This window comes from Nicotiana attenuata, chromosome 10 (assembly GCF_001879085.1).
Source record: "Nicotiana attenuata strain UT chromosome 10, NIATTr2, whole genome shotgun sequence".
Classification (NCBI taxonomy): Eukaryota; Viridiplantae; Streptophyta; class Magnoliopsida; order Solanales; family Solanaceae; genus Nicotiana; species Nicotiana attenuata.
Window position 1 is genome coordinate 11,255,112 of NC_031998.1, and position 11,591 is coordinate 11,266,702.

Genomic DNA, 11,591 nt, shown 5'->3' on the forward strand with positions numbered 1-11,591 from the left:
TGATTGTAGTCGAGTAGGCGTCTAGGAAGCTCAGTAGTTCATGTCCTGCAGTGGCGTCGATCAGTTGGTCGATGTGGGGTAGTGGGAATGAATCCTTTGGGCATGCTTTGTTCAGATCAGTGACTTCCATCTTCTTTAGGATGGCTGTTAGCGTGCCATCGTTGGTCTGTGTCTCGATGGGTCTGTTATTTACTAGTGTCGCTTCCGGTTCACCCACGGCAGCAGTGGTACCTACCGTTGGTGTACATACGATGTTATTTTGCGGTGACCTCTCAACCAAGCCACTTAGAGTGCTTGTTAGCCATCTTTCCAGTAGCTCTTTGACCGCTGAGGGTGCTTCCGTAGCCGCAGATGTGGAAGCTCCTTTTTCGTGCAAGATCATCAGGCCTTCGGATGGGGAAGGTGAGATCTCTGCACCTGGTGTGATGCTAGGGGTTGCATTCAGGATGCCACCATCACTGGCCTCGTTGAGAGGGCCCAGGAGATTGGTAGTGACACCCAATATGGCTTTCGATCTTGTGCTATTTTCTGCCATTTTTCTGTTTTTGTGTAGTGTAGAGAGTGGTAGTTGGTTGATCTCTAGGTGGATACTATGATTTTGATTCTCGAAATCCCCACAGACGGCGCCAAATTATTTGGCTCAAAAGTTAACGATATACTTTGTAAGCGATAAAACAATCAAAAATAGAAAAGGGGTAAATCGTAATCAAATATAATAAGCCTAGAGATTCAAAGATGATAATATTGTTGTAGATCTGATATTGCAAAGTGATAATGTTTACCAATAAGATATTTTCGTTAGAGGTAGAGATATAGAGAGAGAAAGCCAGAAAAATGAGAGAGTTGTATTAGATCAGATCCCCCCTTTTACAATGTGGAGGTCTCCTTTATATAATAAGAGACCTTCCTCGAAAGAATCAAAAAGTTACAAAAATAGGTAACGCCTCCCTATCATGGACGCTGAGTTCTAAACGATGTCGCTTTTGTCCTCACGGCCGAGTTGTACCCGCTACGTTGGTCGGCGTACACTCATTGGGCGTACCCACTAGCGTAGAGATACTGAGGGTCAAATTTGACCCTATACAATAGTATGTTTAGGTAATGGAATTTACTACTTCCTCCGTTTAAAAAAGAATTAACTTATTTTCTTTTTAGTCCGTTTAAAGAAGAATGAGCTTTTGAACATTATTAGGTACAAGATGGTTATATATTAAAAATCTATTCAGTTTAAGAATGCGTTGTTTTACACGTATTTGTTGTATTTATTATCCTAAAACCCCTTTTAATATTGCAAAAAACATGAATACACTTGATATGAATTTAGTAATGTGCAATCACATCTACTTGGCACCTTCCCTTATTCTCCTTCCTTTCCTCTTAGATCTAATAGTACCAATTATATTAATGCTTGAACTGCTCCTACTACAAATAGGGCTACTCTTGGGAACAAAAGAATGCAGTCCCACTAGAAACATCAGATCCTTCAACCTTCGTATTGGTTGAATAAAAAGGTGAACCATTCCCTCTACTTACGGAGAACACTTGCTATACTAGTAATGGCATTTTGTTATAGACTTAACTTTATTTATACTATCAGTATAATATAACATGCTCTTCCATTTTTGTTAGGTAACTACTTCCACTTATAATGGTCTGCTATCCATAGTTTTCTTTCGTGTGACCAGATAGTGTAAAAATTCTTTTACGTGAAGTTAAACTCGTTTGTTGTTCTTGTATTAGAGAAAGCCTCATCAATTGATTGTGAAACATGAATACTATGGATGTCTCATCAATTGAGCGATTATGCACTATTTTTTAAACCTATTCAAATATTTTGTGACAACTCTAGTGTTATATGCCTCTCAAAGAATTTTGTGCATCATTCTAGGGCTAAGCATATAGACATCAAATATCATTTCATTAGAGATCATGTCCTCAAGGGAGATATAGAATTATTATTTGTTGGCACCACTGATCAATTAGCAGACATTTTCACTAAGCATTTACTTGAAGATAGATTTTACTCCCTAAGAGAACTACTTGATATTATTTCGCTTGTTAGTTTTAATTCTTGTGTGTCTAATGTTTTTAATTTTGTTTTATCTGTAATTATGCCTTAATTTAGCGCTTCCGATTTCCCTCTCTTTTCCTATCAATCGCAGGCTCACAGCTTTCAAGAAAGGAAAATCAATCATCACGACCCTTCACTGACACCCTTTCCTTTCCTGCACTCAACCATCAAATCCCCTATTTTTAATCCTCTGAACCACTCTTCTCTGTTCTCATTGTTCCTATTGCTCAGAAACCCTCTTCAAAAATTCTTTAAACCCTTCCTCAAAATCATTCAATGGCTAAACACTCCCAGAATCCATCTGCCTCCACTAGAAAAAGTACTCGTTCCAAGAAAAAACCCTCTTCTCAGCCCCCATAATAAGTAGACCTAGGGTCGGACCACTCAGAAGGGTTTTTCTCTTCTCAGGTAGAACTATTGGACCACTCTCACCAAATAGGAGAAAAAGCTCTTGGAAAAAGGCGTATGTAAGACCCCCATGAATCTCTTACCCCCAAGAAATCCAAAGTAGACCTCTCGGGTTCTCTAGAGTCCGACCTCAATTTCTAGGATACCCCAAATAGGGATTTCTTTGTTGCTCTGAAAGACAAGCCCATTGCTCACGGCAGAGTAGCCGACCTTGATGATATGGAGGCCCTCAATTGTAAGGTAAAAAATCTGTTTGTTTTTCAAGGATGGTCTAAATTCCTCTCTGTACCCCCTCCCAAAGTCTATGAACCTTTAGTGAGAATGTTTTATGCCAATCTTCGCTCTAGCAAGACTGATAAGTTGGAATCCCTAGTTCTAGGAAAACGCATTGTCCTTGATTGTGCCATGTTTGACTCAATTTTTCAGTGTAAGTGCTCTGGTTTCTCTATGCTTTTCAAGAATACTTGGCCTGATGATTTTGAAATTTCTTTTGATCAAGCAAAATGTTGTATTGCTGAGTGTCCATCTGATTTCCTTCCCAACCAGTTAGGTACCAGTGATGTTACTTTTGAAACCCGAGTTCTGGCCCAAATTGTTGCAACTACTCTTCTTCCTCGTACTGGATCATTCTCCACCTTCTCTCAACGAGATACCTTTCTTGTCTACTATCTTGTGACCAAACTTAAGGTTAAACTATACTCATGGGTCATAAACTTCATGATTGTGAGTGCTGATGATCCCACCAGTTTACCCTATGGTATGGCTATCACCCACATTTTGGAAGCCTACAACATCTCTATCTCAGAATACCCCTTTGTCTCTGTTTCAAAGTCCTACAACACTAGAGATTTCGCCAGTATGGGGTATGTGTGTGCTAAGGGTTCCTGGTTGAAGAAACAGGAAGGTGAAGTCAAGAACGTTCAGCCTAATCCTAAGATCAAAGCCTCTGTTTCCCACCATAGTGTAAGTGATCCTGACCTTATGGAGAAACTGACGGCTATTGACAACAAGTTGACCATCATCAAGGACCTTCTTGCTGCAACTCAATCCACTGTTGGGGACATCCATGCAATCTCCAAAGAGACTGGGTCTGATGTCTCAAAGATGAGGGTCAAAATTCTCAAACTTGGAGAAAATGCAATCAAAGCCTTAAGGAAGTACATGACAGGATTTATGGTGACACAGTTTCAGCCAATGCCAGCTTTTAACGTCTGAAGGAGGCGATTTGCAACACTCTTACTTATTTCTTGCGTCATTAGTTGTAGAAATTTCAACAATCTCTTTTTGTTATTTTGCTGTTTTTGACTGAATAACCAGTCGCTTGATATTTTTCTTTATTTTGCTAAACTCTACATGCCTATAATTTGCAAATATTTGCCTATGATGTGCATGCTTCTACTTTATTTACCTATAATTTGTATATATGCGTATTCCCTCTTTGTAGATATCAAAAAGGGGGAGAAAGAAGTTGTACATTGCAGGACAGATAACAACTCTTGTTGAAGGGGAGTCGACTAAAGAATATGAGTCAACTGAAGTATACGCAGCACCTGTTGAGGGGTTGTCGACTGAAGATATGCAGCACCTATTGAGGGGAGTCGACTACAGGGAATTAAACTGTTGTTTATACATATGATTTTTGTCATCATAAAAAATGGGGAGATTTTGTTAATTATGAGTTTTAATGATGAAAAATAATATATCACATTTGGTGCAGGATTACAAGGAATAAAACAAAGGAATCAAGAACCAATACCATTCAAGAATCGGTTAAGGAAACAATCAATTAACGGGAGCAACACAAGGAAAAGAATGAATGATTAGCGATGAAAAAGGAAGAAGCAGTGAAGATCCGGAAGAAGAATCAATCAATGATTGACGGAAGCTATTACAGGAAGGTCCCAAATCAAAGGGAAACGAGATCGCAAAGGGGTGCATTGCAGATCGTTGAAGCCAGAAATCAAGGGATCTATCGCAAATCACTCAAGTAATGAAAATATATGCCTAGCGGATGAAAAGCTCGTCAAGACCACAAAAGGAAGATCAACGGAAACTTGACCTTATTCTTGGAAAGAATCAATCTATGATTCCTTTCAAGGATCAACTCCGATCCCTTGGGTTTGCAATTCACGTCATTCAATAGAAGGCCTCACTAAGTATATATATATATATATATATATATATATATATATGTTCCAGACTTGAAGAAGATATACTTTGAACGAACCATTATCACTCCTTTTGTTCTACTCCAAACAAGCATTGTAGTTCTTTTAGATCTGCTGTGTAATTAGTCAGAGAAGAAAAAGAGACAAACACTGGTGATGCATTGTATCAAGAAGAGAAAAGTGACATACAGATTAAACTGTTGGGGTAAAGCTACATCAACCATTCTGTACTCAAGAAACTTCGATCACTGAAAGAGAACACCCTTGAATTCGAACCAATATAAAATTCTGGTGTCTTTATTTCCTGCATTTTGTTTCTGCATTACTATTAATCTACTCTTATCTCTAGTCGACTAATTGGTAAACTAATCAACTACTTATAATACAAAATTTAAATAGGCAATTCGACCCATCTTGTACTTTCACAAAATTGCTTCATTATCATTTTAGTCCACTAACAGTTGCAATTTTAGTTCCTTTCAGCTCTAATTGTGGTGATGATGAGGGTGAGAGCGGGAGGAGCAAACTTGCTTTTTCACAAAGTTCTATTCTGGTGTATCTATACAGGGTGAATTTGTTGTCACAAGGGAGAAGAATGAAAAAAAAGTACAATAGCTGAAATATCATCCATAGCTATTCCTCTCCTCTTACGTCTCCAGGCACAGCCAGCAGATTGCACCAAACGCATGGCAGCTTTTGCCCTCTCTGGGATCGATGACACAATTTGTACTGCCTCTTCGTTGGAAATAACATCCCAAATCTGCACAAAGGAAATATTTATGCAGTTAAACAATTTGAAGCATATACAAGAGACAGTTTATTTAGTACAATAACTTTTATCCAACTAATCTAACCTTTTAATGCAGTTTACATTTCACCAGTGAGCATTAAGTGGCCATCATGGATGATCAGTGCCAGCCTATTTATGCTTAGAATTTTTATCCTACCTACTTTCTGTTTGGCCCTAATTAAGGAATATGCTACTACTATCTGTGATGAAGACATGGTTGTCATAGTATAAGATTAAGGCCAGACATACCCCATCTGTTGCCAGCACAACAAATTGATCTTTGCTTGTGATATATCTTTCAATCACGTCAGGAACAGAAGTTAGTCCGAAATCCTTCACACAGTAGTCTCCCAAAGCTCTAGACATAGCCAATCCGGGGGATTGGTCTTCAGGCAGCCATAACCGGTGCACCCCAGGTTCATCGTCCAAACAAAATACTCGGCCATTGCACTGCTTTATCCGTTCAGCTTCCTCTGGAATCAACATACATGCCATAGTGAATCATCTGGTATTTAATACAAGAAGAGAGAGCAATATAGAGGAGAACTTCTTGGTAAAGAGTGTTTTAAACCCCTTAGTGAGCCTATCTAATACGAATCTGGATTAATAGGGCCAGTAAATTTCAAATATGGGATACTTAGAAAGAAAAAGAAAGTATAGAGGAGGACGTACGAGGTAGATTAGGCTTGAAATCAGTAGTGAGCTCAACTGGCACCAAGTTGCCATCTTCAGAAGTGGTGGCCAATACAGCGCGTGAGTCGCCAACATTCGCTATAAAGAGAGCCTCACCCTGCAGAACAAAAACTTGGATGATTGAGCAACTTCTGTTGATCAAAAATCAACTCCAGAAGTTATGATTCTAGCTAGAATCAACAGGTTACATAAAAGGATAATTAACTAAACCCAATAGCATGACGAATAATCTAAGAATGTAGTGTGAAATTATGAACAAGGTAAAATTATTCTTGAAAAAGACAGTATAATAATTATTTGACTGGCTAATATCATCAAAAGAACTACTGGTATTACCTGTCTGACTATTGTCAAAGAAGTGGTACCACTGTAGAATGAATCAATCTTAGGATGTTGTTCCAGCTCGTGATCTACAGCAGCACATGCCTTGGTGTAGGAATGCTTCCATATATCGAATTTATCAGAGTCCAAATCGAAATCTGAATCAGTTGAAGCCTCAGACAGAGTTTCCTGCCAATTGGAAAGCAGAGATGATGGAAATGATTCTCGTACACACTTCGCCACAAAATGGCCCCAAGGACCATGTCCATCAAATACTCCGCAGAATATCATGTCTTCTTGGCATCCAAATTCCTGCCATGAGCAAGAATCAAAAGGCATTTCCATACACAGATATAGTAGTAAAAGTACCACAAGCGAGACTAATATTGAACAATGAGGAAGGGAGAAAAACCATAAATTGGGGAAGAATACCTCCCAAACAATGACACAATCTTGATTCACTCCTTTTTCTCCTCTCTTAGAGAAAACTGAAGCAAAATTCTTAGAACCATCAACATTTACAGTCCCTGAAGACCTTAATATAAAATCATTTTTCTTGGCTCCTTTAACCATAGATTCTGCAGCCTCTGTTCCATTGTAATCCCCGTTCCCAGAGTTTTCCCTTCCTTTTTTCAGTGACAGAGATCTTGCCAATCCATTAAACATGGAAGAAAAATGCTCCATTTCACCCTGCAGTAAAAGGTAAGAATTCACAATCCTCAAATCACAAATATTGATTTCACCTTCTCTATATGTATGAATTTTCCCATAGAATTTCCTCCCAGTCAAATACTGTATGACTAGACAAAGACAACTGCTTAAAACATCAACAAACTTCCTTCCACCTTCTACTGAATCAAATTGAGCATATTAACACAGAATGGAACAATCTCATTCAACAAAACAAGAAAACCCGAATTGCTTTAAAAAAAAATCCAATATTTTTTTTTCTGTAATCCACTTTGTTGAAAACCAAAAAGAAGCAAAATCCAACGGAAATGTAAACTGTTCCACTAACTAGATTACACCCATAATTAATCAAAACGGGATAAAAAGGAAAAGCTTGTTGAAAACCTTTTTTTTTTCTGGCGAAAATATATGGTCTGGAAAATGAGATTTTGACAAGACCAGAGACTTATTTACAGCTGAAAAGCTGACAGTGATAGCCAAAATGGAGAGAATGGATCACAATGCATAAGAGGGTAATTTGATTAGATCTTTTTAAGGAAGAAGAAGACAAAAAAATATGAGATTTTTCATATACTGTGTGACATACACAAAACGGTACGTAGAACTTGTGTGGAACTCCGGTTCCTTGTTCCTCTTAAACTAGCACTATATATATATATATATATATATATATATATATATATATATAAAATACGCCACCCCCCTACTTTGTACTATAATATATTATCCTTTTGAGCTAAATAAAATTTGAATGGAAATTTCTTTAAACTCTACATCTAATGTATAATGTCAACTTTAGACTTGGATTTTGTCCAGGTTTTACTTATTATAGAGATATAAGACTTTGTAATAGTTTAACCACATATAAACATCTTTTTCTGAATAATAATGAAGAAACTATGATTATTGGTACAGATTATGTATTCTTTTTTCCCTTTTCTGTATTGTGTAATATTCGAGATTAAGAATGATAGAACACCTTACCAAGAAATTCTTGAGTTTGACTTATACAAGAATATCAAACAACTATATTATTTAAAAAATCATCTCTACAAATCAAGCGATTTATGGTATACATATATCAAAATTGATGTCTTTCAGACAAGAATAACTGTGTTTAATTTGTGGTGCTTCATCTTTTAGAATGATACAATCGTAGTCAAATCTGTTCGAATATGAAATTATTAGATAAAAGAGTTTCTCACAAATTTAATAAGAAAAAGGTACAATTATACGTTACAAAATTCACGGAAGAGGCATAAGTATCCCTCAAACTTGTCTCTAAATGTCAATTATACACTTGTGTTTTGCGAGTGCTATTATACACTTGTAATAGAAAAAGAAAGTGAAAGAAAAATGAAAAATAAAAGATAAAATAGTTTTAAAAACACATGTCAATATTATACCACATAATATAAAGGGATTTTTACCTAGTTATACTATATTAAAAATTTATTTACCTATGTTCTTTATATTTTGTAGTTTTTAATAAATATTTAGGTTTTTCTTACAAGTTGTATATATTACTCCTTAAAAGGCTCTCACCCCATTATTAGTGTCTTCGATTAAGGGATTCAATTACATCATTTCCTTTTTTCCTCTCTTCTCTTCTCTCTCCTTTTTCTTACATCAAAATCACTTAATTTACACCAAGAATCTCCATCTTCTCTCTTCCACCATTTCCGCCAAAGTTATATTATTAAAAAATATTCAGAAATTGTATGATAAATGTATCATAATTGTATTTGAATTGTATTAGATACATCAATGCCTAGTACATAATTGTATTATACTTGTATTACAATTGTATCTAACTTGTATCTGGTACATTAATACCTAAAATAATACTTGATACAGTACTAATAAATTAATATACAATTATCATACTTGTGATACAAACTGTGAAATTCGTCATGAACTCACAACTGCTCATAACAATATACAATGAATATACAATTATCATATATTTGTAATACAATTCCTGCAACTATTATGATACATAAACAATTATAATACAATCGCGATACATTAATTTTTAAAATTTGTGATACAATTATGATCTTCATCTTATTCAAGTTTCAATCATAACTCTACACTAAAAATTTAATATACTCGTATTAAAATTGTATTAGTATTGTATCGAGTATTATTTTGGGTATTGACGTATCATATACAAGTCTACAATAAAAAATTTAGGAAAAAAGAAAACAAGATTTAAAACTTACCCAGAACTTGATTCCATAGCAATATTTCAAATTTTGTCTGCACTGTATCAATAAGAAATAGAGATTTTGGGTGATTAGTAAGAAAGAGAGAAATTAAGTTTGAATACCATTGGAAAAGAAAAAGAATTGGAGATGCGGGGGGGGGGGGGGGATATAAAAATAAAAGAGAAATTTTCGGTGATTATTAAGAAAGAGAGAAAAAAGGAACATAATCTTAAATGTAGGAGGAGTTATTGGAAATGGGTTGTAACTGACAAGCTAAAATTAAGAGATCTTGAATTTTTTCTTTTTAATAGTTTTGTATATAACTTGTAAATATAGATATACAAAGTAATTAATAAGGAACCTAAATAAATGTGGTAAATAAGTTTTTACTATATTATAACTAGGTAAAAATCCCTAATATAAATCTTGTCAATAGTAATTTCTAGGGGTGTCAATGGTTCGGTTCGGCCGGTTATTTTATAAAATTTGTACCATAACAATTTTCAGTTATTCTATTATGTATAACCAAAATAAGACTTTTCGAAACCATCCCAATCGTGTCGGTTTCTCTTCGATATCGGTACGGTTCGGTTTTTTTCGGTATTTTTTAAAATGCCATGTAAAATTCACCAGTAGACGTAGCATGCAGTAACATATGCTCTTTTATATGACCTAGAAAAACTCTATAGACATTTTTACTGTTTAAAGGGTGATGAATTAAAAAAAAATATGAAAGATGGCTAGAATATAGGTCCATCAACTATTCTACAACAACGTAAAAGCATCCAAGTAAAAGCAAAGAAAATATAAATCACACGAGTGGAAAGGATACTTTGTGTCTTGCTAATACAAATACTTGAAATAACTTAGTTTAAGTAGAAGTAACATAATAGGTTTTAGGAATTAGTATTTTGAGTTTAATTACTTGTTGGCTTGTAACAATTTTCATAATTTCAAGGCCTAAAAAAAATTTAATGCTTTATTATTTTTAAACTTACTATATAAATATATTTTCCACATATAAAATTTATTTGGTACGGTTTGGTAGTTTTTCGCTTTATTTTTATAAAATAAAAATCATACCCTAATTATCGGTACAGTTATAGATTTGTATAAAAACCTACGGGTTTTTTAAAAGAAACCTAAAAATCAGTTCGGTGCAGTAAGGTACAATTCGATCGGTTTAGTCGGTTTTCAAATATCCATTGACACCCCTAGTAATTTCACTTTAAATAAGTACATAGGTAATCGGACTCCGCAAAATACAACTGTATAACTAGCATTTCTGTTTTAGTTCAGGAGTCAACAAGAGTCAAGCTGCTCGCATCTGCGATCCTCGCATGTGTGGGACATCTTCGCACCTACGACTCCTCATCCTTGACCGATTATGCGGCTCCTTCTCCGCTTATGCGGGCTCCCCACCGCAGGTGCGGAAACACCAGAACCAACAGCTTCAACTGCACTCCTTCAACTCAAAACAATCCGATAACTACCCGAAATTACCCCGAGGCCCTCGGGACCACAACCAAACATACCAACATGTCCCATAACATCATACGAACTTATTCGAATCTTCGAATCACTCAAAACACCAAATTACACTCGGATTCAAGCCTAAGAACTTCTAATCTTCCAAATTCCGCAAACGACATCGAAACCTATCAAACCACCTCTGAATCACCTCAAATTCTGCACACAAGTCAGAAATGAAACCACGAACCTACTACAACTCCCGAAAATCCAATCCGACCCCGATATCAAAATTTCCATTGTCGGCCAAAATCGCCAAAATTCTAACTTTCGCCAATTCAAGCCTAATTCTACCACGGACCTCCAAATCACATTCCGAACGCGCTCCTAAGTCCTAAATCACCTAACGGAGCTAACAGAACCATCAAAATTCAAATCCGAGGTCGTTTACACATAAATCAACATCCGGTCCACTCTTCCAACTTAAGCTTTCAAATAAGAGACTAAGTGTCTCAATTCACTCCGAAATCACTCCGGACCCAAACCAACTCACTCGGTAAGTCATAATACAGCTGTAAACACAAAATAAGCAGAAAAACGGGGAAACAGGGCTACAATTCTCGGAACGACCGGCCGGGTCGTTATATCCTCCCCCCTCTTAAATAAACGTTCGTCCGCGAACGGGTCTAGAAACATACCCGCAGCCTCAAATAGGTGTGGGTATCTGCTCTGCATCTCCCGCTCTGTCTCCCAAGTAGCCTCCTCCACGA

The 11,591-nt window shown here is 36.2% G+C and overlaps 1 protein-coding gene across 3 annotated transcripts; it reads right to left on the reverse strand.

Moving 5' to 3' along the window:
* Window positions 5,038-9,444, reverse strand: LOC109233006 (probable protein phosphatase 2C 34). Of its 3 annotated transcripts, none has more exons than XM_019398733.1 (6): window positions 9,367-9,444; window positions 6,884-7,141; window positions 6,467-6,763; window positions 6,110-6,227; window positions 5,687-5,910; window positions 5,038-5,407 (listed from the first exon to the last, which is right to left on the reverse strand). In XM_019398733.1, exons 2-6 carry the CDS (start codon window positions 7,133-7,135, stop codon window positions 5,228-5,230), a joined length of 1,071 nt encoding a protein of 356 aa, XP_019254278.1. In that variant the 5' UTR covers window positions 7,136-7,141; window positions 9,367-9,444; the 3' UTR covers window positions 5,038-5,227. The 3 variants fall into 3 exon arrangements, with proteins under 3 accessions (XP_019254278.1, XP_019254279.1, XP_019254277.1); XM_019398734.1 differs by lacking the exon at window positions 9,367-9,444 and adding an exon at window positions 7,728-7,744; XM_019398732.1 differs by lacking the exon at window positions 9,367-9,444 and adding an exon at window positions 7,526-7,657.

What these genes read in the sequence shown, in the direction of transcription:
- LOC109233006 (XM_019398733.1), bottom strand. Translation starts at nt 7,135, where the DNA reads ATGGAGCATTTTTCTTCCATGTTTAATGGATTGGCAAGATCTCTGTCA. An exon ending in ATTGTGTCATTGTTTGGGAG is followed by an intron (nt 6,764 to 6,883) that starts GTATTCTTCCCC and finishes TGCTCATGGCAG; the next exon opens with GAATTTGGATGCCAAGAAGA. An exon ending in CTTTGACAATAGTCAGACAG is followed by an intron (nt 6,228 to 6,466) that starts GTAATACCAGTA and finishes TTTGTTCTGCAG; the next exon opens with GGTGAGGCTCTCTTTATAGC.